The following is a 25,762-nucleotide window of genomic DNA, read 5'->3' as shown; positions in this document are numbered from 1 at the left end:
AGTTTAGATTCCCTCTCAACCCTCCGTACCAGCGGACGTGTCTAGATGGCAAGCCTAAATCTCGCGAGATTCGTAAGCGTTGTTTCTTCATTGTACGAGTTGTTTGTCATTGTACAAAATAGTTATATTTGTAAATGTAGTTAGATTTGCGAGCAAAAACACTTGGTTAGGGTTAAAAGATCATAGTTTGGGTTAAAATGATCACTTGAAACAAATCTCGCGAGAGTTTCGCAAATATAGGGTTACCTTCCTGACACGATCCTAGATGGTGGCGGTTATGCATAGCGGCAGGACTCCACATGTCCACACGGTGTCGCTATAAAGCAGAAAAACTTTCACCTGACATCTATTTTTATCTGAACCCTCCAAGTGTCAAGTTCCCCCCCGGGCAGCGCTCTCTCTCTGTGCCCTCCTGCCTCGCCATGTTGCTGGGTTAAAGCTCTTGGCCCAGTCTTCAGATTTTACCGTTTCTGTTAAGTTTCAGAGTGACAACTACCAAAGAAACCAAGATGTCGAGCGTTTCTTACCACATCTCCAACCTGCTGGAGAAAATGACTTCCACTGACAAAGACTTCAGGTAAACAGCAGCTGGTGTGTCTGACAGTGAGATGACACTTTTTGATCCTGACTGTGTGTGTTTGTCATGTCACCACACAAGCGAATATCTTTCATTTTTTAGATATTTAACTTGATTATAGACGTTTTTTCCCTAAGAGATACAAGTACAATCAAGTCAACTTTTAAGTGTCACTATGTGGTGAGATCTGAGATAAGTGTCTGTAAGTCAACAACAAGTTTATTTAACATCAAATATGTTTGTTTAATGCAAAACAAAGAACAGTGCTGGAAGAAGTACTCAGATCCTTTACTGCGATAAAAGTATCAATACAGCAGTGTAAAAATACTCCATTACAAGTAAATGTCCTGCATGAACAATCCTACTACAGTAAAAGTACATAAGTATTATGAGCTTGATGTAGTTAAAGTATTGCAGTAAAAGTAGTGGTTTGGTCCCTCTGACTGATATATTATTATATATGACATCATTAGATTATTAATACTGAAGCATCAGTGTTAGAGCAGCATGTTAGTGTTGTAGCTGCTGGAGGTGGAGCTAGTTTCAACTACTTTATATACAGTTAGCTAGTTTAGTTCAGTGGTTCCCAACCTAGGGGTCAGGCCCCTTCAAAGGGTCACCAGGTGTGTGTGTGTGTGAATGGGGAGTTAATTTTTATACCTTTGCTTCTTCTCTTTCTATTTACTCATCCCACTTTGTCCCTCTCTGTGTCTCCTTTGGTGTTCGGTGTTTTTGTGTCCAGGTTCATGGCCACTAATGACCTGATGTTGGAGCTCCAGAAGGACAGTATTAAACTGGACGAGGACAGCGAGAGGAAAGTAGTGACCATGCTGCTCAAACTGCTGGAGGACAAGAACGGAGAGGTGCAGAACCTGGCTGTGAAATGGTAAACATACAAACACCAGACACAGGTTAGGGTCTACAGATAGAAACTGGTCCCACTGTTTTTTTCATACAGGGACGAGCTGTACAGTCCTTTTAAAGGTGGAAATCATCCCTGGACATTCAGGGGACTACTGTGATGCTCACAGGTACCTTTAGGGGACATCCAACGATGTCTAGGAAGATTCATAGTCACTGATTATGTAGTACGTTCACTTTTTCCCCTAAACTGAGCGGTCACATCGATGTTCAAATGTACTTCAGTACATGCACCACGCTAGTAAGTGAACATATGAACAGTTATTGTGACAATATTGTAGGGATGACTATATAATAATGACCATATAATGACTGTATAATGACTAAGTGGGTAAAGGCCAATAATAGAACTGCTAGAACAGGTAAGTTCAGAAAATGACATAATTTTACTGTAATTCTGCAGCTTTTAAAACCAGGAAAAGACACTTATGCCATATCACAATACTATACAAAAAATACTAAATCTAAGACGATATCTAGTCTCTAAGCTGTAACTTTCTATCTTTTTTCAGTCTTTTAATGAGATTTTGATGAGTACATAATGTATTATAGCTGATGAGCTCCTCTGCTAAAAGTTGTCTGTATTTAATAAACTGCTAAAAGTAAAATTTTGGACTTCACATAATTACTCCTGGAGATTTAAAGATTTCAACCCATGGTGACACAGGTGTCACCAACCCTTTCAATGTTCTGGAAAATTCCTTATACAGCTTTATCCTTGATTTTAACTCATGAAGTCCCTGAGTGACATCTACTGAACATCCTGGTGCAGTCATGTGACAATGTGTGAATCTGTGTACCCATGACATCACTTCCAAAATGGCAGTGTGCCTGGTCAGCAAATGTGACAGAGCTAGCTAATTTTAAAAAGCTTGTTTTTTGTTACTAAAGGTAGGTTTCAACCAATTTAACAATTCTGATGCTTTAATAAGATGTCCTGTATTACATTTAACCTGTTCTGACCACATTTCTTGAACAAATTGATATAAAACAAGTTAGGGAAATATCGTTATGACATATGTGTTACATTACAGATCTTTTACACTGAAGGTAGAATTAAAAAAAAAAGTCCAGGAATGTGTTCCTTGTGGTCCATTTGGTCTGTTTTATATTCCCCCTAATTTTCCTTTAAGGAGAACTTGGTCCGGGTTCTTATGGGTTAAATACGTATACAGACATTTTTATATATTGTTTTCAGAAGCATCTGTCATAGATGAAACATGTTGCCAAGAAGGTAAACCGACAGCTGCTTCACTGTTCTCTGTGTGTTAAATGTTATTATGTGTGTGTGAGTGAGTGTAATGTCTTTCATTGCCCTGATGAAGAGTAACTGATGGTAACTGATGATGATTGTACTGTTTACTGTGGGTATGTTTGATTTTTAGTTTGGCCCCTCTGGTCAGCAAGGTGAAGGAGCCTCAAGTGGAGACAATGGTGGACACGCTGTGTTCAAACATGATGTCAGACAAGGAGCAGCTGAGAGACATTTCCAGTATGGGACTGAAGACTGTGATCGCTGAGCTGCCTCCGTCTTCATCAGGTAACGGCTGACTATTAACTTTGTTTTCCTCTTAGTCTAAACTTGCAGCTTTTGATGTCAGGTTTCCATGTGAGATTGAATCTGCTGCTTCAGTCAAAAATTTAAAAAATGTTCACTCTTCTTTCAAAGAATTTTGTCTTTAAAGAAAAAACAACATTCAGCAACATGAATTATATTCACAGATTAACATATTTCTAAAATCTTTCACTTTTATCATGAACATCTGCATGGCTTCAGCACCATTTTTGAACAAAAGTATTCAGACAAAAATGATCTAATCTACATTTTTGTTTTGGGTTGCTAGTTGATTCCCCTCTGGGTTGTTACAGTATATTTATGTGGGTTTCCAGGTTTGACCCTGACAGCCAGTGTGTGTAAGAAGATTACCTCCCAGCTGATTGGTGCCATGGGGAAACAGGAAGATGTGTCAGTTCAGTTAGAGGCTCTCGACATCCTGTCTGACATGTTGGGAAGGTAAAAGCATTATGAAACATTTTTACCATCTAAAGGCAGGGAGCATGGATGGTGAGATCAGTCTGTAGCTCAATATGTCTGACAACTTTGGTCCAAAGTATCTCGGCCAGGTACTTTGGTTTGCATAGTTCGTTAGTTTCAGAGTCAACACATTCATGATCTCTATAGAAAGAATTCTTCTAATTTTAGAAAACTTCATGTGATTTCTGTCGCGTCATTGTCAGGCAAAGATACTTAGAAAAATTATTTGCCATCATGCACTTTGACTTTTTCAAGCTGTTTTTTAGCCGTGTGTTTGGCGTTCCTCTTTGGATGATGTTGTTGGCCAGTCAGTCCACCACTTTGGTTCAAACTGAAATATCTCAATAACTATTGAATGTCTGGCCATAAAATTCTGTACAGATATTCATGATTCACAGAGGACGACTTCTTCTGACTCGAGTGAGCTATGAACTTTTCCCTTAGTGCCACCAGCAAGGTCACATCTGTGGTTTTGATTGAAATATTTAGACAACTACTGGATGGACTGGTGTGAAATTTGCTACTGATATTAAAGGTCTCTAGAGGAGAAATCCTAATAACTTTAGTGACGGTCTGATTTTTTATGTATGAACCAAAATTATAATTTGTCCAGTACTTTGGTTTATGACCAAATACCTGCAATACAAATGACAAAGCCTCTGCTGTGCTTTGTGTTCAATGCTAATTAGCAAATGTTAACATGCTAAGCTAATGGTGATGAACATAGAAAACATCAGCACTTAGTCACTCCATCGGAACCAAAACACAAACCAAACAGCCCATTTTAGGTTGTTTCAGGAGTTTTAACTTTGCATTTCTTGTGAACAAAAGTCAAAGACATGAGTTTCTTTTTAAAATCTGATATGTGCACAGTTAAGAACTACGCTCCAAACTGACCAAAACTGAAACTACAATTACAGACTAATTCACTTATTATTTGAAAGTTTTAATACAACAAAGAAGTACTTAGTGCTAATCAGTAAATGTTAGCATGTTAACAAACCAAGCTAAGATGGTGAACATGGCCAACATTATACTCAGGATGTTGATGTTAGCATTTAGCTCAAGCTACTAGCATTGCTGTGGACTCTTGTTACAAGAATAAAGACAATGACTCAACAGAAAAAATTCACCAAAAAAGCAAAAATTAAACACAAAATATTTGATTGCTCAAGCGTTCAGCCACTGAATAGCGTGATGGGACCTCAGATGTTTGTGATGTTTTTATTTTTCCTGCAGGCTCAGTGGTGCACTGGTCAGTTTCCACAGCTCTCTGCTGTCCAGTCTGCTGCCTCAGGTAAGAAGTTATTAGTTTATTAATATTACAGTGACAAACCTTATTAACCTCCATCGTATTTATAAATATTGTTTATAATCTTAAGAAAGTATTTTTTGTTCTTACGATAGTCATCCTCAAGCATTTTGGCTTATTGTGCTTGGACGTTTAGAGCTGCAACAATTAGTCAATTAATCGATTAGTTGCCAAATATTAATATAACAATTGATAATTGATTTATCATTTTGAGTAATTTTTTAAGAAAAAAAAGTCAAAATTCTCTGATTCCAGCTTCTTAAATGTGAATATTTTCTGGTTTCTTTAGTAGTTTATGACAGTGGTTCCCAACATTTTTGGTGTTAAGGACTCTTAAACTGATCAACACATCAGGCTGCAGACCCGTATTTGATAAGATGTAGTTTCACAGATCCCATCTGATAAGATTTAATTATTCCATAACTGTCTGTACTGTAGATTGGCAGATTAACAGTGTGATAGAGTGTGTAAGAGTGTGAAACCTATGAACAGAACAGTAATTCTTATCCATTCTCTCATTAGGCTAATTTCTAGTCAATAAAATAATAGTGAAAGTAAAATATTCTCCATTTTTCTGGGGACCCCTGCGTGACCCCGGACCTATGACAGTAAACTGAATATCTTTGGGTTGTGGACAAAACAAAACATTTGAGGATGTCAGCTTAGGCTTTGTGATACAGACATTTTTCACCATTTTCTGTTATTTTATGGACAAAACAACTAATCGATTAATCAAGAAAATTATCAACAGATTAAGTGATGATTTATAAATAATCCTTAGTTGCAGCCGTAGTTTATTTTTTATTGTATTTGACTTTTTTTTCATTCATTCATTCATTCCTCACCCATCTGCTGCATCAGTTAACCAGCTCCAGAATGGCAGTCAGGAAACGCTCCATCTTGGCTCTTGGTCACCTGGTGCCCTGCTGTAGCCCCGCCCTCTTCTCCCAGCTGACTGAACACCTGTTGACGGAGCTGGCGAAGGGTCCGCCCACTTCAATGACGAGGACGTACATCCAGTGCCTGGCAACCATCAGCCGTCAGGGCGGCCATCGAGTCGGTGAGATCTGTTGCTTCTTTTTATGCTGCGTTCATGTCGAACAAGAAAAACCAAACAAGCCAAACTTTTTAGTCATGCTAGTGACATGCTAAAATCACTTTTGTCAAGACTGAAATATCTCAACAACTATTGGATGGATTGCCTTTAAATTCATGTTCCTCTCAGAGTGAATTATAATCACTTTAATTTGTCCAAAACTTTAATTTATGACAAAATACCTGCAAAACTAATGACATTCCCATCAGCTGCTTTTTGTATTTAGTACCAATAAGTAAATGCTAGTGTGGTAGAAAACCTTTACTTAATCCAATAATACTTTGATGATGAATAAAGAAATAACTCCACAGGCTCCAGTTGATTCTTACTTGAATATATTTAAGTTTTTAATACGTAAGACATATATCTGATATCAGAGAAACTCCTGGTACATTCATGCATACATGGACACAGTCAGAAACTTAACACAGTTCAGTTTAACAGTATTCTTACAGGGCAGCTTAGTTTACGCCACCTGGGAGGAAAGAAATGTGGGCATCTCTCCGTCAAAGTGCACTAACTAAAACATGCAGTGGATGAGGAAGCATGAAGACTAGAGGCCCTCTGATCAACTATCATGTCTGTGTTAATTAAAACATTCCTTTATGACTATCACTTTTCCCGCAGCTAGCACTCTAATTTAAGATTGTAAACATTATACCTTCTAATCATCAGCATGTTGTCATTGTGAGCATGTTAGCATACCGATGATACCATTTAGCTCAAAGCAGCACTGTTACTAAATACAGCCTCACAGAGCCACCAGCACGGCTGTAGACTCTGAGTCAAATCAGCCAAATGATGCGTTTTTTCAGTATTAACCCAAACAGGATGGTGCAGGTTTGCAGGTTTAGATAAAGACGTGTAAACTGTTCATTTGTTTGTCTTTAATGTGTGTGTTTGTTGTGTAGGTGAGCATTTAGAGAAGCTGATTCCCATGGTGGTCAAGTTCACCAGTGTGGAGGATGACGAGCTGAGAGAGTATTGTTTCCAGACCTTTGAAGCTTTTATACGCAGGTACACACACACACACACACACACACACACACACACACACAAACACACACACACACACACACACACACACACACACACACACACACACACACACACACTCCCTCTTCTCTATTACTTACTGTTGTGTCCATTTTGATCGGCAGGTGTCCAAAGGAGATGTCACCCCATGTTGCCACGGTGACTCAGCTTTGTCTTAAGTTTATGACCTTTGACCCGAATTACAATTATGATGACGCTGAGGAGGAGGAAGAGGATAGCATGGACATAGACGGGTTTGATGAAGGTTTGTGTGCATGTGAGACGTTTCTACCATCCATCCATCCATCTCACTCCACCAACAGTAAGCAGAGTCAGACCAACATCTTTGAGGTTGTTATTGATATTTTAGGTCTGATAACGATATATGGGCCAATATTACATTCATTCTTTCAAGATGTGCACTGAGTGAGACATTTTACTGCTAAACAAGACTAAAAGTCTACAGCCATGCTAACAGCTCAGTGAGGCTATGTTCACAATCCCAAATCACAGCTAAGGCTGATGGGAACGACATTAGATTTGCAGGTATTTAGTCATAAATCTAAGAATTCGATATATTAAAAATCTGACTTGATTATGGTGCTAGATGAAAAGAGATCACCAAAGTTATTAGATTTCATCCTGAGGGGAACGTGAATATCTGTACCCCATTTCATGGCAATCCATCCGATAGATATTTCACTCAAGGGATCACAAGTCAACAAGATTCTTTGCTTTTCACAGATAAATCTATGAAAAGCACATATTGGCTGATTTAATGGTCCAGATTTACCTGCTCAAGAGTTTAAGGTAGCCTGTGGAGTTTCTGACATTCCTGTCAATGGTTTCACACAAATCTACTGTGATCTACAGGTGACTGAAATGTGCCAAGAAATGCAGCAAATAATAGTAATGCAATAGAAGACGTGGATGTAAACAATGTAAACATGTAAACAATGCAGGATTTAAGACACTTCGGTGTTGCAGATGTTTTATAACGAAGGAAATGCATTCAGCACTTTTTACTTTTGTTTGTTTACTATAATAATTTCACAAGGTTCCTCTTATATGTGCTGAAACTTTATCCCTGTTCATCTTTGACAAGTGCTTCTTTGTTGTAGTAAAACTTTCATTAATAAGTGAGTTAGTTTGTAGTTGTGAGTTTGAGGTGTAGTTCTTAACCGTGCACATCAGATTTTAAAAAGAAACTCTTTAAAGTCTTTAGCTTTTGTTTACAAGCAAAGTTAAAATTACTGCGAAGAACCTGCTTTTTCACTTTTATAAAAACTCCACAAATATAAATAATCATTTGAAATCATTATTTTGAGTGATTTTAACATAATTACATTGAAGATCTGTGTGCTCCCATCTTCTTCTTCTTGTCTCATGACTCCATCCAGAATCCGACGACGAGTACAGTGATGATGATGATATGAGCTGGAAGGTGCGACGCTCCTCCATCAAGTGTCTTGAGGCGTTGATCGACACGCGCCGGGACCTCCTCCTCTCCTTCTACTCCTCCATCTGCCCCGCCCTGCTCGCCAGATTCAAGGAGCGCGAGGAGAACGTGCGGGCAGACGTCTTTGCGGCTTTTTCGACGCTGCTGAGACAAACGCGAGTGGGATCGAGTCACCACGGCCTCATCGTGGCCGGTTCGGACACGGGAGCGAGCAAGGAGGAGGAGCCGGCGGTCGCCATGCTGAAGAAACAGGTAGAGAATGATGTCACGAGTTTGTTTACAGTCTGTCAAAGATTTAAAATAAATCCTTTTTCAGTGTGGAAGAGGATGATGTGGTGAGTCAGAGTTCGTTACACAAACATTTCCTGAAGACAGACGGGCGCATGGGGCAGAAATAATTGGCCGCCTTAAGCATCAATGGCAGAATGATGAATGATAGCAGCTGAGGTGACGTGATACCGATGTGTGACATTTTGTTCCTGGTCTGGATTAAATTGTTATTTGGATTAAAGCATCAACACAAACAAAAGCTCTGTTGGTTGATGTATTTTAACCAGTGAAACACATATATCCCAAATATATATCTTGGGAATCTGTTAAGAGAATCCTTGTTTTTGAAAAGCCCATAAAAACCTTGCTGAGGGATCACGGACAATGATTCAATGTGGATCTGACAACTGGATTGTTGGTATAATGTGTAGTTTATGAAGAGGGAACGTGGCAGTAGCTAAAGCTGGAAGTGAAGATCTAGCCTCCATTTGGCACCAATCTGTCTCTGGGTAACCTATAAATGTATTGTAATATAATAAACATGTTTTACTCTTAATGTCACAGTAGACAGGTAATGTGTGTGTGTGTGTGTGTGTGTGTGTGTGTGTGTGTGTGTGTGTTGTCGGTGCAGGTGCCGGTGATAGTGAAGGCTCTCCACAGACAGCTGAAGGAGAAGAGCTTAAAATCTCGACAGGGCTGCTTCTGTCTCCTCACTGAGCTGGCTCACACTGTACCTGGAGCCCTGGAACAGCACATACCTGCTCTAATACCTGGTACACACACACACACACACACACACACACACACACACACACACACACACACTCACATTTCGACTTCACACCTCCCTCATTCCACAGCTCCCTTTTTATTCCTCGCCCATTTGCACTAAAAAAACCTCCCAACATCTATTTCTCTCATCCTTCTGCTCTCTCCTTTCCCCTCTTCCTCTTCCTCCCTCCTTCCTCCAGGCATCGTCTTCTCCCTGACTGACAAGTCCACCTCCTCCACCATGAGGATCGATGCTCTCTCCTTCTTCCATGTCCTCCTCCTCTCCCATCCTCCTCAAGCCTTTCAGCCCCATATGCAGGTCCTTTAAACCTCTTTTAATGCTTCGCTTCTTGATCTTTGCAGTAGAACTGCAACGATTAGTCAATTAGTTGATCATCAGAAAATTAGTTGCTAACTATTTTGATAATCAATTAATTGTCTTGAGTAATTTTTTAAGAAAAAAAAAGAAAAACATTGCAGTAAATGACATCAGAAGGGGGGCAGAACAAAAATAAATAAAAATAAAATAACAGAAGCATCAACAACAATAGTTGATTGAGGTTAATTACCGTCATTATCACAACCTGTGATTATTGGAGAAGCAGCTCATTTTCAGTGAAAGATGATAACTGAAGGCTCTACACAGGAATGTAGATATTTCATCATATGTTGACCATTAATCAGAGTTACATACACCAAAAAGGATTATATTATTACATTGAGGTACTGGTGAAATTAACAGCATGTAGCTTGACTGTTGAACACTCCAGCTGTTCAAAACAATTAAAATAGATGTAAAAACACCTTCTGGATGTGATACATGAGACACATTTGAACACATGGCTTTGTCACTTTGACCAAATAATTAAGAAATGAGCTCTGTCACCCCTGCTGTGGTCCCTTCAGGTGCTGCTGCCGCCGGTGGTGGCGTGTATAGACGACACTTTCTATAAGATCACCTCGGAGGCTCTGCTGGTCACCCAGCAGCTGGTCAGAGTGATGAGGCCGCCGGAACAGAAGGGAGGATTCGACCCCAAACCGTTTGTTAAAGAGGTACGATGGGTCGGGTTTGGCAGGTCTGTTTTCTTCTGGACTGTCTTGTTTAATCTCCTTCTCTAGTTTTTCCTGCCTGTTTGTTATTTTCAGCTATAATAAAACCATCAAGTTATAATAATCTGTCAGTTTTAACACCTGGACGGCCAGTAAATGTCAACAATCCATCTATTGGAATCTATTTAGTGTTTAAATTCATTAACTTTTGTTTCTTCAAGGTGTTTTCTGCAACTTTGAAGAGGCTGAAAGCAACAGACATCGACCAGGAAGTGAAAGAAAGGGCTATTTCCTGTATGGGTCACATGGTGTGTCACCTTGGTGATCACCTGGGGGCGGAGCTTAAGGGTGTGTTGGCGATTTTCCTGGAGAGGCTGAAGAATGAGATTACGAGACTGACAGCAGTGAGGACCATCACGCTCATCGCTGCCTCTCAGTTAAAGGTTCAGTATGAATGAAAGACACATTTATTCAACCGTGTAATATAAAAAAAGATACTTTCCCAAATGAAGAATTGACTAAAAAACAATAAAACTCTCCCTTCTCTTCCCTCCCTCTCCTTCAGATTGACTTGTCGTCCATCCTGCCAGAAGCTTTGTCCGTGTTGGGATCTTTCCTGAGGAAGAACCAGCGGGCTCTGAAGCTCGGCACGCTGGCGTGTCTGACCGCACTGGTCACGCATCACGCTGCCAGCATCAAACCGGCAGCACTGGAGCCCGTGTTGAACGAACTTCCTGCTCTGGTGGATGAGAGCGACATGCATGTATCACAGGTAGAGAGGAAAGAGCTCTGGTCTGGGATAACTGGGAGAGTGATGATTAAAACTGGTAATTAATAGATGTGTATATACCAATTTCTGGAAGCTTAGAAGGTTTCACTAAATACAAACTAGAAAGCTCTCAGACTGAACATGTTTCTAGACAGTATCGTCTCTTCAGGCACTGAATGGATCTTCTGGTTTTAATGACATATGGAAGTTTCTTGTTATAACAACTTACCAACTTAACATGTTTTAATTAGAAAAGTTTCTCGTTATAACAAGAAACTGAGGACGTTTTTTTGTCATGGTGGCAGCAATATGTTGTTGTGTAAAGTTACTTAAAGAGGACATATGCACATTTCCATATATATTGTATATATGTCTATATTTATATTGTTGGGCTCTACTGGAATATCTTTGCATGATTTACGGTAAAAAAAAACTTTTATTTATCTTATACTGGCCCTTTAAACAGGCCGTTTTTAGCTCTCCTCCCCCCGATGAGCCCTCTCTGTTCTGATTGGTCAGCTTCAGGAAGCTTCCCCCAGCTCTGGAGGCGACGTAAACAAACCATGAAACGAACTATAGTAGCAGGATTTCTATTATTTTTTCATTCTTTACTTGTCAAAATGTCAACAAATACATCCGTACATGTCCGATCCAAAATACGCGAGTGGACAATGCAAACAATGCATGGAAAAACCTTAGCAACCATCTTAACAACAACCTTAGCAACCACGGCTATGAAATCCACGACGAGCCGACGTCAGCTCGTCAGCAAGGAAGAAAAAAAACGCGGCAAAGTTAGCCTTCAGAGCAGGTTGAAGCCCTGACTTTTTGATGTGCAGGCAGAAATTATACATATGTTCACCTCAAGTTAACCTCATGTTTAATCATTTTATCATAACAGTATATAAATAACAGAAAATCACTAAAAGCAGAATATGTCCCCTTTAAGCCAAGATGTAAAATGCTTCATAAATAACCACATGGTGGCGCTGTCTGCATAAGAATCTGTTCAGTAGTTTTTTGAGATATCCTTCTAACTAACAAACCCTTAATCCTGAACCCTAAACTTAACCCCTTTCAGCTGTGAGTAAACGTTTCAATTTATAAAGTTCTTTATATTGATATTATTATAATATACATGTAATATATGCTGTTTCTGTGTCCAGGTGTCTGTCACCTTGCTGACCTGCATGGCCAAAGTGTGCCCTTCCTCTCTGGCTAAGATCAGCTCCTCTGTGCTGCCGGGGGTCTTCAGACTCGTCCATTCTCCACTGCTGCAGGGCGGTGCGCTCGCAGCCATAGTGGCCTTCCTACAGGCACTGGTATCATCCAAAACCAGCAACCTGAGCTACAGGTAAGATCAGGTGTGTGTAGGTGAACTATGTGTTGGATTTATTTAGGCCTTAATATTTTGGGTTGAGAATAATTGTTAATAGTTTGTTTATAATGTTTTTGTCGACCCACGTGGGTTTTAGTGCTGATTCTGATATTTTTGGATGTAAGCTGCAGTTCTTTTTGCCAATACTGAAGACGTAAGATGTAAAAAAAAAAGAAGAAGCAAGAATTCAAAAATAATCCCGTTCCCCTCGAGCTTGTAAACAGAACTCATCTCATCATTTTAAAGTAATATCCTCCACCTCTGTCATCCCTCCTCTCTCCTCCTCTCTTCTCCTCTCTCCTCCTCTCCTCTCCTCTGCAGTCAGTTGCTGAAGTCTCTCACAGAGCCGTTCCACAGCTCTCCGTCCTCTGCAGACAGCTCTGTCATCCACAGACAGTCCTACCACTCCGTCGCTCGCTGTGTGGCTGCTCTGTCCTCCGCCTGCCCCAAAGAGACACCAGGCACAGTAACCAGCCTCATACAGGAGGTTTGTGTTGAACACTGTTACTGTACATCAGCTAAGAGTCCTCCTTTAATAGCACTAAATGTTCCTATCTGAGAGTTTACTTCTGAAAGCTATATACAAAACATGAATGAACCTTCTTTCTATGTCTACAGTGATTGGTGGACAGGTGACCAGTCTGTGTCAGTGAATGTGAAACAAAATATTTATCAATACAATACATGGATAGATCGATAGATAGAAATATACACTATTTTATTTGCTTTGTCACAGATTTTATTCATGAAACAAAGTAAAATTGACTTGTCAAACAGATTACCAGATGTTTGTTGATTGTTGTTTTTCAGTTGACCAAACAAAATAGTATTTAATAGCATAATTCTAAATATATACCATGAAATCAGCTTTATTACTGTAATATTTATTGCAGTTGGTCATTATTTAATCTACACTTAACAGATGGTCTCACAGACTGTGATGTGAAGAGTGCACTATCGGTTTGAGGACTAATTCACAACTGATGTATCTCAAATTCATCATTTCTATGAAGTGCATTTTTTCAGTGTGCTATTAGAAGAGAGATGTGCAAACTGTCGTCTTCGGTGTTATTGGATTGTTTGTCGTTTGTTCAAAATATGCTTTTGTTATTGTTATTGTATTTTTTTAAAGCACGGATGCAATGAGCATTTGACTTAGTTTAAAATGTAAAAAATAAAAAAGTAAAATGTTTTGTAAATTACTCTTATTTTTAGAAGTTTCTTCTAACTCGGCCAGTTAGGAGCCACTTTTAGCCTGAATACGGCTCCTGGTCTTCTGTATTCTGTACTCTGTGTTGCTGTATCTGCTGTCTCTGCTCCTCTCAGGTGAAGAATCCTGGTTCTCCAGAGTCCGCTCGTGTCCTGGCTTTATTATGTCTGGGGGAGGTGGGGAGGAACGGCAGTCTGGGAGGGAGTAAAGAGGTTCAGGGAGTCATCCTGGAGGCCTTCTCCTCCACCAGCGAAGAGGTAAGACTTACGTGGTTCCAGGGATACAAATAATATCAGTTATTTTGACAACAGTCCAAATCACAAGAGTATCCATAGTCTGACCGATAAGTTTATATTTGAGTTTTAAAAATCTTCTAATGATATATCGGCCCATTTATCAAGCCATTCCTTCCAGCTTTCCACCTGATTAATTTTCTGTTCACACAGTATTAGTTAGTATGTTGAAACCAGAGAAAAACATATTCATACTTTCTTTTTAAACTTTCCTTTATGTCAAAGCTTAATTTTTATTTTCTTGTTCCAAAGTCTTGTTTTTTCTTTTGCCTTTATTGATAGTTGATAATAGAGATCAAACAGAAACATGTTGAGTGAGTTGGTTGAGAGATGAGAGGAAGATTAGAGGTCAGACAGTCCTGTAATGGTTTATATGTTATAGGCATGGTAACAATGAACAGAAAAGGTCAAAAATAGACAATAACATTATTGGTTTTTCTGTATTATTCATGTGGATGGTACAGTGAGTGAAGACGGGGTTGTAACCAAACGAGCTATGAATAAATTAGTAGGAAAACAAAATGTTCAGCTGAACGTTTTCCTGGATGAACGGAGGAGAAAAAAAAGGAACAAGACTTCACACAAGTTCCTATTTTTTATAGTCTCTAGTGTCTTGTGGTTTCAGGTGAAGACGGCGGCGTCCTGCGCTTTAGGCAGCATGGCAGTCGGCAGCCTAAACGACTTCCTGCCCTTCATGCTGAAAGAGATCACCTCCCAGCCAAGAAGACAGTACCTGCTTCTACACTCCCTCAAAGAAGTCATCAGGTATGTGTGTTCATAGGTTTGTGTGTCTGTTATCACTACACAGCTATTATAATATGAGATGCAGCCGTTATTTATATACAGGCTTTATTATGAGAATTTACAGTATTATGTCATAAAACCAGAATCTCTTTAAACAATGACTTCTCTTCCTCTCTGTCTGTTCCTCTTGCTGAATACTTTCTCTCTCTTTCTGTCCAGTGCTTGTCCAGCCTCGAGTCTCTCGGCCCACGTGGAGTCTATCTGGGCTTTGCTGTTTCAGAACTGCGAGTGTCAGGAGGAGGGGACCAGGAACCTGGTGGCTGAATGTTTGGGAAAACTGACCTTAGTCAACCCGTCACAACTATTACCCAGACTTAAACAGCAACTTAAAGCTGGTATGATGTGTGAGGTGGGAAAGTGCTTATATTTGTCTGACCAACGGATGGAGATTTTGAATCTGACCATCCATCTGACGCTTTGGTCCTGAGCAAAATATCTCTAGAAATATTGCTCAGATTGTTGTGAAATTTAGTATCATTGTGGCATCAGCAGCTTTCAGAGGGACTCTATCCTCAGTAGAAAGTGATTCCTTTAAAGAAAGACGCATTACTGTGTCTTTCTTTAATGACAGTCGGTTGGTTCACCACTTTGACCCAGACTGAAATATCTTGACAACTGTTTGGTGAATCGCCATGAAATTTGGTACAAACGTTCATGTTTTCCAGAAGATGAATCCTACTGATGTTAATGAACCTCTGAGCTTTCCTCTAGCGCCACCATGAGGTTGACTTTTATGGGTCAGAGTGAAATATCTCAACAACAATTTGATGGATTGCCATGACATTTATGACAGATATTCCTTGGAGAATACATTTTAAGGGTTTTTATGATCTTCTTTTCTTCTAGCAACAAAAGCAGGTGTTTGACTTATACTTTGATTTATCTCAACATCTACTTGATGGATTGGCATAATATTTGGCACAGACTTTTCCTCTAACGCCACCATGACGTTGACTCTTTGTTCACATTCACAGTCCTTAGAGGATGAATTGTAGTAACTTTGCTGACTTGACCTGCAAAACTAATAATATTCCCATCAACCTCAGCTGTACTTGTGTTAGTCCCAATTAGCAAATATTTGCATGCTAACACGCGTGAACATGGCAAACATTTTACCTGCTAAACATCACCATGTTATCATTGAGAGCTTGTTAGTATGCTGATGTGAGCATTTAGGTCAAGTACAGCCTCACAGAGCTGCTGGTGTGGCTGTAGAGTCTTACTATTGTTCATAGTTAATATTAAAAACTGTCTGCACAACACACATTTCATTCACCTCATTTGTATTTGAGTGGAGGAAGAAATCTCAGACAGATATCACAAAACCTGGGTAAATAAAACCAAAACTGTATCCCCATGAGTAGAAACCACCATAGGTAAGTGAGTGTTATTTAGGTCAACCAACCCATTAACTAAAGAATCTCATCCAGGACTCTACCTGCCCCCTCACAGGTTCTCCTCTGGCTCGCAGCACAGTGGTGACGGCTATCAAGTTCACTATTGTTGACCAACCTGCTCCTGTTGACACACTGCTGAAGGAATGCATAGGTAAGACACACAAGCACAAAAACACACTTGTTTTACTTTCCTTGTGAGGACAAAGATAATCTTAATTTTAAAGGATAGTTTCACATTTTTTTTAAATTTCTGTATTAACCCTTTCATGCATAGCGGTCACTACAGTGGACAGCTATTCAAAAGCTGTTTTCTTATATATGCATGGGTTTTAATGGTATAGTTGCATATCAGCCAACACAGTGGACTCTAGTGTGTCATCCCAGACACTGCCATTCATTGGTCAGCCTTTGTAAGTGCAATACAAATTTCTCAAAACCAAGATGGCCGCCTGCTCGCCGGAAATGCTCACCAGCTCAGGAATATCTTGCCAATCCTTCTATAGTAATAGACCCTTGCAGGTAAATAAAATTTTGTAACATCAAGTAACAAGTAAGGAGTAATACATTTTTTAAAATTTCCAAGTGAGAAAATGACAACTAATCATCTGTCCACTAAGTTGGACAAACTCCTTGAAAAATGCGTGTTTAAAAAAACTGAAGTTCAAATATTTTTTTTCATGCCTAAAGAGGAATAAAAACACTTAAGAAAAAAATCCTGACTGAGGTTATCATAATTCATGCATGAAAGGCTTAAAACAGTAGTCACATGCACATACTCTATGTACATTGAAAGAGTTTTCATCACTGTAGTTGTTCCTCCTGTCTATACTGGCTGTGAAGAGATCACTTTCTAAAGCAGTTCCAACAATCCTCATTCTGTGTAAACTGCATCCTAATTTTCAGCTGAAGCGAATATCAAGTAATTATCTTCAAAAATAATCTTTTTAATAAGAAATTTCCTCCTTCAATGTGCATATTGCCAATATGCACAATGTGTTTTAACCCTCTGGAGTCCAGGGCCATTTTGTTTAATTTTTGCAGAACTTCTATGCATTCATTTTTCTCTTTGTTTAGCTGCTTAAAAATTGTCTTTACTCCACATGCAGCTTTAATTATAACCTACCAGTTTGTCAATTTTACTAACCAGGTTACCATTACAAGAAAAATGACACAGGCACTTAGATAAAATGTACAATTTTTTTTTAGTGATAATTTTAAATTTTATTTTTGTATTTTATTGGTTTATTGGACAGTGCACATTAAACACTGTTGTAAATGTGATGTTACAAAGTCACCAGAGCTGTGACTGTACCTCTGCTGATTATTATAGAATATATTAATAATTCACTATTTTTGCACAGTTCAAAAGATGTTATATGATCTACAGACATAAATGAGATATAAGTAAATGACATAATTATGTAATGATATTAATGATATATAAAGTTATGTCACTATAAGTAAAACATGCTCAGTGCTCAGATTTCTCAACCCAAGTCCCAATCCTGAACTAACACCTTAAATTTGACAGAACCAGTTTATCATTTCTCACTTAAAACATATCAAATTTAAAGTCTTCTTACCAAAACAGAAGTACACACACATATCCCTGTCTCTCTACATCTGTGATGGTATCTGTGTGTCGGCAGGTGACTTCTTGAAGACCCTGCAGGACGAGGACATCAACGTGCGCCGCGTTGCCTTGGTGATGTTCAACTCGGCAGCTCATAACAAACCATCCCTGATCCGTGGTCGTCTAGCAACGGTGCTGCCTCACCTCTACAAGGAGACCCAGATCAGGAAGGACCTCATCAGAGAGGTGGGTTGACTGGTTGGGAAGCTGAAGATTTTCACAATATGTTTATCAAAGCTTTGTGCAAGTGTTTATATTTTTGTGTGTATTGTAGGTGGAGATGGGTCCATTCAAACACACTGTGGATGATGGTTTGGATGTGCGTAAAGCAGCATTTGAGTGTATGTACACTCTGCTGGACAGCTGTCTGGAGGGGCTGGACGTCCTGCAGTTTCTAGATCATGTGGAGGAAGGACTCAAAGACCACTATGATATCAGGGTGGGTAGAAAACATCAACATCAGAGTTTTGAGTTTAGTCCTCTTCTCTGGGTAGAAAGTGTTAACGTCCCCAAGTCAGAACACATCTTACGTACGCTCAGTTGTTGCTACGAACTTTAAAGTCCAGCTGAAATTCAGTTGCATTATTTTGTCTCCTACAGCATAAATATCTGCTGTGTTCTCCTTTGTAAAAAAAAAAAAAAAAAACTGAAACCAAAAGGGAGAAATTTATATTTAACATTTTTTGGTTTTGATTTTATTCGATACAGCCAATTAAATCTTGAATAAAGCAATAACATGTCATTCTATCATCAGCAGAGCACATAGTCACACTGAGCCTGATTGCATCCTGCTACTCAACACAAGAGCCACAGACTCTGAATAGCAACCCACATCAGCTTCCCTGCTAAAGTCTCCTTCTTATCTAAGATACAAACATAAACACACATCTTGTCCTGCACTTTAGCTTGATGAACGAGCCACCAAACAAACATCCACCGGGAAAAAGTGCACCGCTTACATCAGTTAGCAGGCTAAATAGCTAATTAGCTGCTCAGCTGCAGCACATTAATGTCAATGTGCCTGCAAATGTCACTTCAGACCTGTTAGATGCTGGTTTGGTTGTTGCTCTGTGGATAACTGTGGTCGCACCTACAGACACAAGTGTCTCATTCATCTTCTTGCCTCCGCTTCTCCATGTGTTTCTCGTGTGTTTGTACTTCTGTTTGTGTAGATGCTGACCTTCCTGATGCTTGCCAGACTGGCCTCTCTGTGTCCTGCTGCTGTTTTGCAAAGACTGGACAGACTGGTGGAGCCACTTAAAGCTACCTGCACTACCAAGGTACCAGAAACACATTCGCACAGACACATTTAGGAGTCTTAGAGGTCATAACTCATAATATAATACATATAAACACTAAAATATGTATTGTGTTGTTTGTGGTGACTGAAACTGAAGTCTACAGAGTATTGCAAACAAGACTTTTTAAGCTAGATATTTACACCACTTAGAGGTTAAAAGAAAGGTGAACATAAAATTTATATGAATGTTGGTCAAAACTACAAAAATAAGATCCAGGCTGGAAAAAGCTCATTTTTTTGGGAAATACGCTTAGTTGCTTTCTCGCAGAGAGTTAGATGAGATTAATACCACTTCCATATCTCTCTGCTCAGTACAAATACTGGAAACAGGGTGAAACAGCTGACCTGGCTTTGTCAAAATCTACCTACCAGCATCTCTAAAGCTCACTAATTAAAGATATATTGTTTGTTCAATCTGTTCATAAACTGAAATGTAAAGATGACACATTTTAGTGTCATTATAAATATTTATAGACTGTGTTAATTAGTGAGCTTTAGAGATGTTGGTAGGCAGGTTTTTTGAAATTTGTTCAGAGCCAGGCTAACTGTTTCCTCCTGTTTCCAGTAATTGTGCTAAGCTAAGCTAAGCTAACTGTCTCTTGGCTGTAGCATCATATTTAATGGACATGAGACTTGAGTTTTTTTTCTGAAATGCTAAACTACTCCTTTAATAGAACCTATAAATTCTTCAAACCTGCGTTAACTAATTTTATGTTCCCTAATTTTCAGCAGAAACAAGTAGTGAACACAACACTGACATCATATCATCAACTTTTAAGTTGATATCATGAACTTGTTAGCAAACAGTTGCCTATTCACACATCCAGCAGTTACGGAGCAACATTATCATTCATTTGGAGTCGTGTTTCTGTCCACCTGGTGAATGTAAGTCCAATATTCACTCTCTTTTAGCTCTGTTTCTTCTCTCTATCAACTCCTGAGGGAAATATCTGTCTCTTTAGCTGCTAAATGCTCCACTATGTTCACTCAGCTAGTCTACAGCTAACTGTGTCTGTTTGCTGTTTGGTGCTGAGCAGGTAGTGTATAGTGGCTTTTTAGAGCTTTTTCTCTGAAAACAGCTGCCTGCTGCGGCCCAAAATGACTCTATGAGAGCGCTGAGAGTGAACCACAGTAAAGTTGCAGACGGACAGATAAACAACGAGCTGAAACTCACAATAAAGCTCCATAAAGTCGAGAGGAGCTGCAGAGTCTCTGATAATTTTCTGTAGGTTCATCACTATGAGCCACGACCAACACATTACACTCTGACAGCTCTTATGTTGTTATTACAGAAAATATCAATTATAGCCACTCTAAAGTCTTGTTTTCTTTTGTAAAATATATATCACACATTGTATCGAGGAGTACAGTCATAATGAGCTTGTGATGATGGTTCCCACTACACTGAAATTAACCCCACCGCCTGCAGGTGAAGGCCGGTTCTGTGAAGCAGGAGTTTGAGAAACAGGAGGAGCTGCGGCGCTCGGCCATGCGCGCTGTCGCTGCCCTGCTGGCTGTGCCCGAGGTGGAGAGGAGCCCCAGCATGGCTGACTTCGCCAACCAGATCAGAACCAACGCAGACATGGCGTCCATCTTCCAGAGTGTGCAGGGAGGGGAGGGAGGGGGCTTAGGACCTGCAGAGAGCATGGACATGAGCTAGACTCGGATGATGGAAGAGATGTTTTATTATGATGTTTTTTTATAGAGACAGTTCATAAAGCCGCTCAGTGTTTTATAGAAGCTCGATGCTGTTCAAATTTGTTATACAATCACAGCTTTATTTAAAAAACAAAATATTTTCCAACCCAACATTTGGCTTTTTTAATATGAATTTACTCTGGGAAAAATACATTTTATGATAGACGTGATTTAAATGGATTTTGCAGTTTCTTTTTGTCCATTTTGTGTCCTTTGCAGTAAAAACTGGGTTTCATTTAGTTGACATAAAAATAAAGTGTAAGCAACACTCAGTTTGTGTCTGACCTTCTGCTTATGTGATGGATTAGAGACGTAGCAGCAGAAATGTTGTGTCACTAGGTTTAAATGTTCATGTAAAATCTGATAAATTTGTCTTTTCTTTCCATCCAGTAACACTACGAATATCTCTATATTTTACTGTGTAATGAGTTGTGTCTGTCAGCTGCGCACAATACCACATGATGAATGTCTTTGAATGAGATGTTTCATAAGTAATATTAGACTGACACTGTTCTCTTTTACAGGATAAGGCTTTTAAAATATGGCTTTGAATAAACCAAAGTTTTCCATTTGGACACTGAAGTTTTAAAAAAAAAATCCCCACGTCAGTGAAATTTAGCATAATTGTTCATGAAAGAGTGAAGAGGATCATAAGTTGTGGTATTTAGATCAAGAAATCAGTGAGTAACGGTAGTCTTTTATTTTTGCTAGCTTGACTAAGATGTTAGCTAACTGCTAACAGTAACCATGAGTCCTAAAATGAGATTTTTCCAGCAAAGATGACTGACTGTCTTGGATCATTTCATAACAAGGTTTAGTAGTAATGGACCCAAATGCAGAGACCAGAATGCAGAGTTGACAGAAATCATCTTTTAATAATGCCGATATTTCCAACTCATTGTTGCTGATTGCCGATACCGATATATGCACATATTTTTTTTCCAGCTGGCTGAGGAGACTATTACACATGCAAGCATAGATTGTACTAAGTATAATCAAGAAAGACAATATATGAAGGAAGAATTTAGGAAGGCACCAGCTAATACGCTGGTTGCCAACTGCCATTATAAACCAAAAAGAAGTTGTTTTTTTCCCCCCCAAACAGTGTGATACATCCTGTCAGCCAAAGTGTTTCCTATCTGTGCAGCCGAACATAGCAGCTCCCCCTGGGCTGTTTCGCCCTGACGGTCCCGGTGCTTCCTCCGCAGGCTCCGCTTCACTCAAGCTGCCCGTCAGACCAGCTGCTTCTTCCCACTTTACTCTGAATAACAAACCGGGGCTCGGTGCTCCGGTTGGATCCACACGGAGAGCCGGGGCTAACGTTAGCTGAGAGGCTAGCAGAGCGTTAGCAGCAGCATGGCCGGAGGGAAGCACAGCCAGCTAGCCTCCGCTAGAAGAAACAGCGGGTCTGACGGGCAGCTGAGTGAAGTGGAGCCTGCGGAGGAAGCACCGGGACCGTCAGAGAGAAACAGTCCGTGGAGGGAAGCACAGTTATGCAGCGGAGGAGAAGGCGGCAAATCGGCCTCTCATAATCAGCAGAAAAGGTTCATTTCAGCCGATGCTGATATTTCATTTTAGAGCTTATATCGGCCGATACCGATTACGTGCCGATAATATCGTGCATCCCTAGTCAGGACAGCACAGGGTGAAACAGAACAAGTATAACAAATGATCCAACAAGGATTTAACAGAAAAACAGGACTTTAAAAGAAATTGAACCAACAGGGAGATGGGTAGAGAACTCAGGGGAGGGGAATAAACAGACAGGGAGCCAATTGGCTAAGGAAACACAGGACGCAGGGCAGGGCTGACGAGGTTAACACAGGACAGGTGTGGAGGAGTACAGAACACACAAGGGAAACAGAGCAACAGAAAACCCCAAACCCAGAAAATACAAACTCTCAACGTAACCTACACTAACCCATCCAAGAATACCCACGAACACAAACCCGAGTACACAACAAGCAAAACATATGACCAGAAGGACTCAACAGAAGTGCAAAACAAGGAACCCCAAAAAACAAAAAGACGCAAGTCCAAAAAACACTAAAAGGCCAGACAGGATGTGACAAAGTTACTTTCTATCTGACACATCATGTTTGCATCAGAGGATTTCTTCTTTTCTTCTTTCTTTCCTTTTATCTTTCTCACCACTTATTTGGTGTTTACTGTCAACATCAAGTAGCAATAATCAGGGAGAAGTTGTGGTTAAGACTAAAAAAAAAAGGGGAAGGATAGACAGAAAGCTGGGGTGTGATGTTTTTAGGCAACATATAAATTCATGAAACACAACACTTGAGACAAACCAACTGCAGAGTCAAGAAAAGAGGAAATAACCAACTAGAGTTCATACTTGAGGACGAAGGATCTCAGCATCGAAGGCCAACATAATGAAGAGCTTTCTTCTCCTCATCCTCTCACTAATGGCAGGTAAAAAGATTACTAATACCCGATTACAGATATTACAGACTAATGAATGTTATGTTTATATCCTGTTTATGCCATGTATGTGCATATGAACCCATTTTTATTTCATGTCAACCAGGACTGTTTGAAAATGAAAGAAATATTTGATGTGAATAATTCCATTCAAGATTTATGATGAATTATAAATATCACAAATATCACAAAATGCATTTTTAATATATTTTTTTAATATTTAAAACTGTTTAATACAACTGATGAGTGAAATCTGTAAAGTTTTTAGTGAAACTGACAGCAACGTTAAGCTTTTAACAGCTTCATAATTAATAAAGGACACAGGCGAAAACTGACAAAGAAAAACAAACATTTATGGTTCTCAAATTATATTTGACTCCACTTTTACTCAGGTCAAACTATGCCACTGACCTTTTTGATTTTATAGAGGTCAAGGGTGAACACCTAGAATGTAAACAGTTTGCTAAATGATCATAAACAATAATTAACAAAAGCAACTATTCAATGAGAAACATCCAAACTTTGATGGACATGTTTGAATGGGCATAACTATTTACAAGAAAGGGTTAAAACTAATTGTGATGGCTCATTTTGCTTGTTAGGTCCAGGGCTATTGATTGACATATTGATATTTGATTGATGTGTGTGCAGAGTTTGTTTTAACATTCATCTGCTGAATGAGGAAAGTTTTTCTGAGCTCACCATAAAACTCAGTTTAATATATTTATGTAAGAGCATGATTTGTGATTTCACAACTAGTTTGTAACTTCCACAAGTGTGATGTGGAAACTTGAAGCCTGAGAATGAACTTTACAGTGAAGGAGGAAACATCTTGTGTCCAGCAGTTGACTTTTGAAATGAACAATATTTACATATTCAGAGATTCTGGATTTTTAATGAAAGAAAAGGAAAAGATGTAATTTTAAGGATTTTTAAAAAGTATTTTAATGTTTTGTGAAAAAAAAGTATTTTTATGTCTTAAAACATGTCTGGAGGGGATTTTTCTTTTAAACGGTGGACGGGTCGCTGGGACTGGTAGGGTTAGAAAGACACCTGTTTTACTCTCAGTATTAATCATTTATAACACAGTAGTTAAAGAAAAGATAATGAGTGCATAAAACTCCTCTGGTGAACAGGCACTAACACATACATTTTTGAGAATTTAAAAAAACGTAAAATAAAAAATCCTAATATTTGTCAAGGATGAAATACAAAGTCAAACTTATTTCAATTCTTATCTTGAATCATGAAGCCACTGGGATTTGAAAACCTGACTTTGGTGACTCCTGGTGGTAGAACCAAAAAATACACCGTGGCAGGCTGCAGAGTTGCTGTTACACTGTAAAACTAAAAGTACAAAAAAAAATGTATTTTATAAATTTATACTAAGATTTTATGAGTAGAGGCCTTTCAGAATCTCTACAGAAATTACCACAAAACACTTTGTGTGTGAATAAAATTACACATTCAATAAGATTAATTGAACAACTCTGTGATCTATTGATTAATCCAGAAAGTCTGTTTACCAGCATGATGAGACAGTGGATGTTTTGTTGATACGGTTCTTATTCAGACTGTTCTGGGATTGTTTCAGTGTCTGACATGATGGGAACTTTTCTCTTTGTCTGATCAACAGGCTGTGAGGCCTCGTCTGAAGTGAAGGGATGTGAACGAGGATGGGTTGAACTCACCTGCAAATACCCAAGAGTAGATCAGGAATATCAAAAGATAGAGGTTACTAATTCCAGAGGATCAAGCGTACAAACCACTACAAAGGATGTGTGGGAAGAGAAGGGCAGATTTTCCCTGTACCATGATACAAGAAATAAAAACCTCAGGATGGCCATTAAACAACTTGAACATGATGACTCTGGGAAGTACAACTGTAAATTTTACCAAAGACTTAAGCTACCTGAGGAACCCGATGAACCGGAACTGAAAGTCGGTAAGAGATGCTGCATCTGTATCAAAGAAGTTTAACAAAACATCACAAAGAAAACATGAAGAAAACTAACAAAAATGTAACAACACAACACACAGGCATCAGGCATTGAAAGACATTTCAGAAATGTATCTGTATTTTGTTTGCACATTATAATTACAGTATATCTATCCCATTGGGGTGGAAATCTTTGGGAATCTCACAATTTGATTCTGATTCTTTGTGTCACGATTCAATTCAGAATTGATTATTGATTCAAAGCAAATTCTTGATTCAATAAATAGAAAGAGAGGGAATATTTTTAGCTCTTCTGCTGCTTCCTTCAACACACTGTGTGTCATTCACTGGTGTCTTGTGTCCACTGAACTTTAAT

General features: G+C 39.2%; 2 protein-coding genes across 5 annotated transcripts in view; both read left to right on the top strand.

Annotated features, from left to right (window-relative positions):
* Positions 1-359: 359 nt before the first annotated feature.
* Positions 360-21,280, top strand: cand2 (cullin-associated and neddylation-dissociated 2 (putative)). Its single transcript, XM_067586256.1, has 24 exons — positions 360-577; positions 1,320-1,463; positions 2,884-3,038; positions 3,389-3,512; positions 4,773-4,830; positions 5,707-5,905; positions 6,853-6,958; positions 7,102-7,241; positions 8,377-8,687; positions 9,337-9,478; positions 9,677-9,795; positions 10,383-10,529; positions 10,748-10,969; positions 11,092-11,298; positions 12,462-12,649; positions 12,995-13,160; positions 14,000-14,140; positions 14,802-14,941; positions 15,140-15,315; positions 16,433-16,528; positions 18,027-18,196; positions 18,285-18,449; positions 19,183-19,290; positions 20,740-21,280. Exons 1-24 carry the CDS (start codon positions 510-512, stop codon positions 20,968-20,970), a joined length of 3,723 nt encoding a protein of 1,240 aa, XP_067442357.1. The 5' UTR covers positions 360-509; the 3' UTR covers positions 20,971-21,280.
* Positions 21,281-21,419: 139 nt separating this feature from the next.
* The window catches only part of LOC137180949 (polymeric immunoglobulin receptor-like), a 73,022-nt gene continuing 68,679 nt past the window's right edge, over positions 21,420-25,762 (top strand). For all 4 annotated transcript variants that reach the window (XM_067586259.1, XM_067586262.1, XM_067586261.1 and 1 more), the window contains exons 1-2: positions 21,420-23,438; positions 25,084-25,392. In XM_067586259.1, coding sequence (XP_067442360.1) covers positions 23,399-23,438; positions 25,084-25,392 — 349 coding nt within the window. In that variant the 5' untranslated portion in view covers positions 21,420-23,398. The remainder of the gene's footprint in view (positions 23,439-25,083; positions 25,393-25,762) is intronic.

Source organism: Thunnus thynnus, chromosome 4 (genome assembly GCF_963924715.1).
Source record: "Thunnus thynnus chromosome 4, fThuThy2.1, whole genome shotgun sequence".
In the NCBI taxonomy this organism is placed as follows: Eukaryota; Metazoa; Chordata; class Actinopteri; order Scombriformes; family Scombridae; genus Thunnus; species Thunnus thynnus.
This window is presented reverse-complemented; position numbering and strand designations above follow the sequence as displayed.

Bases quoted from the DNA above. Each gene is read 5' to 3' on its own strand.
- cand2 (XM_067586256.1), top strand. From the start codon at position 510: ATGTCGAGCGTTTCTTACCACATCTCCAACCTGCTGGAGAAAATGACT. The intron at 578-1,319 runs GTAAACAGCAGC...TTTTGTGTCCAG, and splicing joins TCCACTGACAAAGACTTCAG to GTTCATGGCCACTAATGACC. The intron at 10,530-10,747 runs GTACGATGGGTC...TGTTTCTTCAAG, and splicing joins CCAAACCGTTTGTTAAAGAG to GTGTTTTCTGCAACTTTGAA.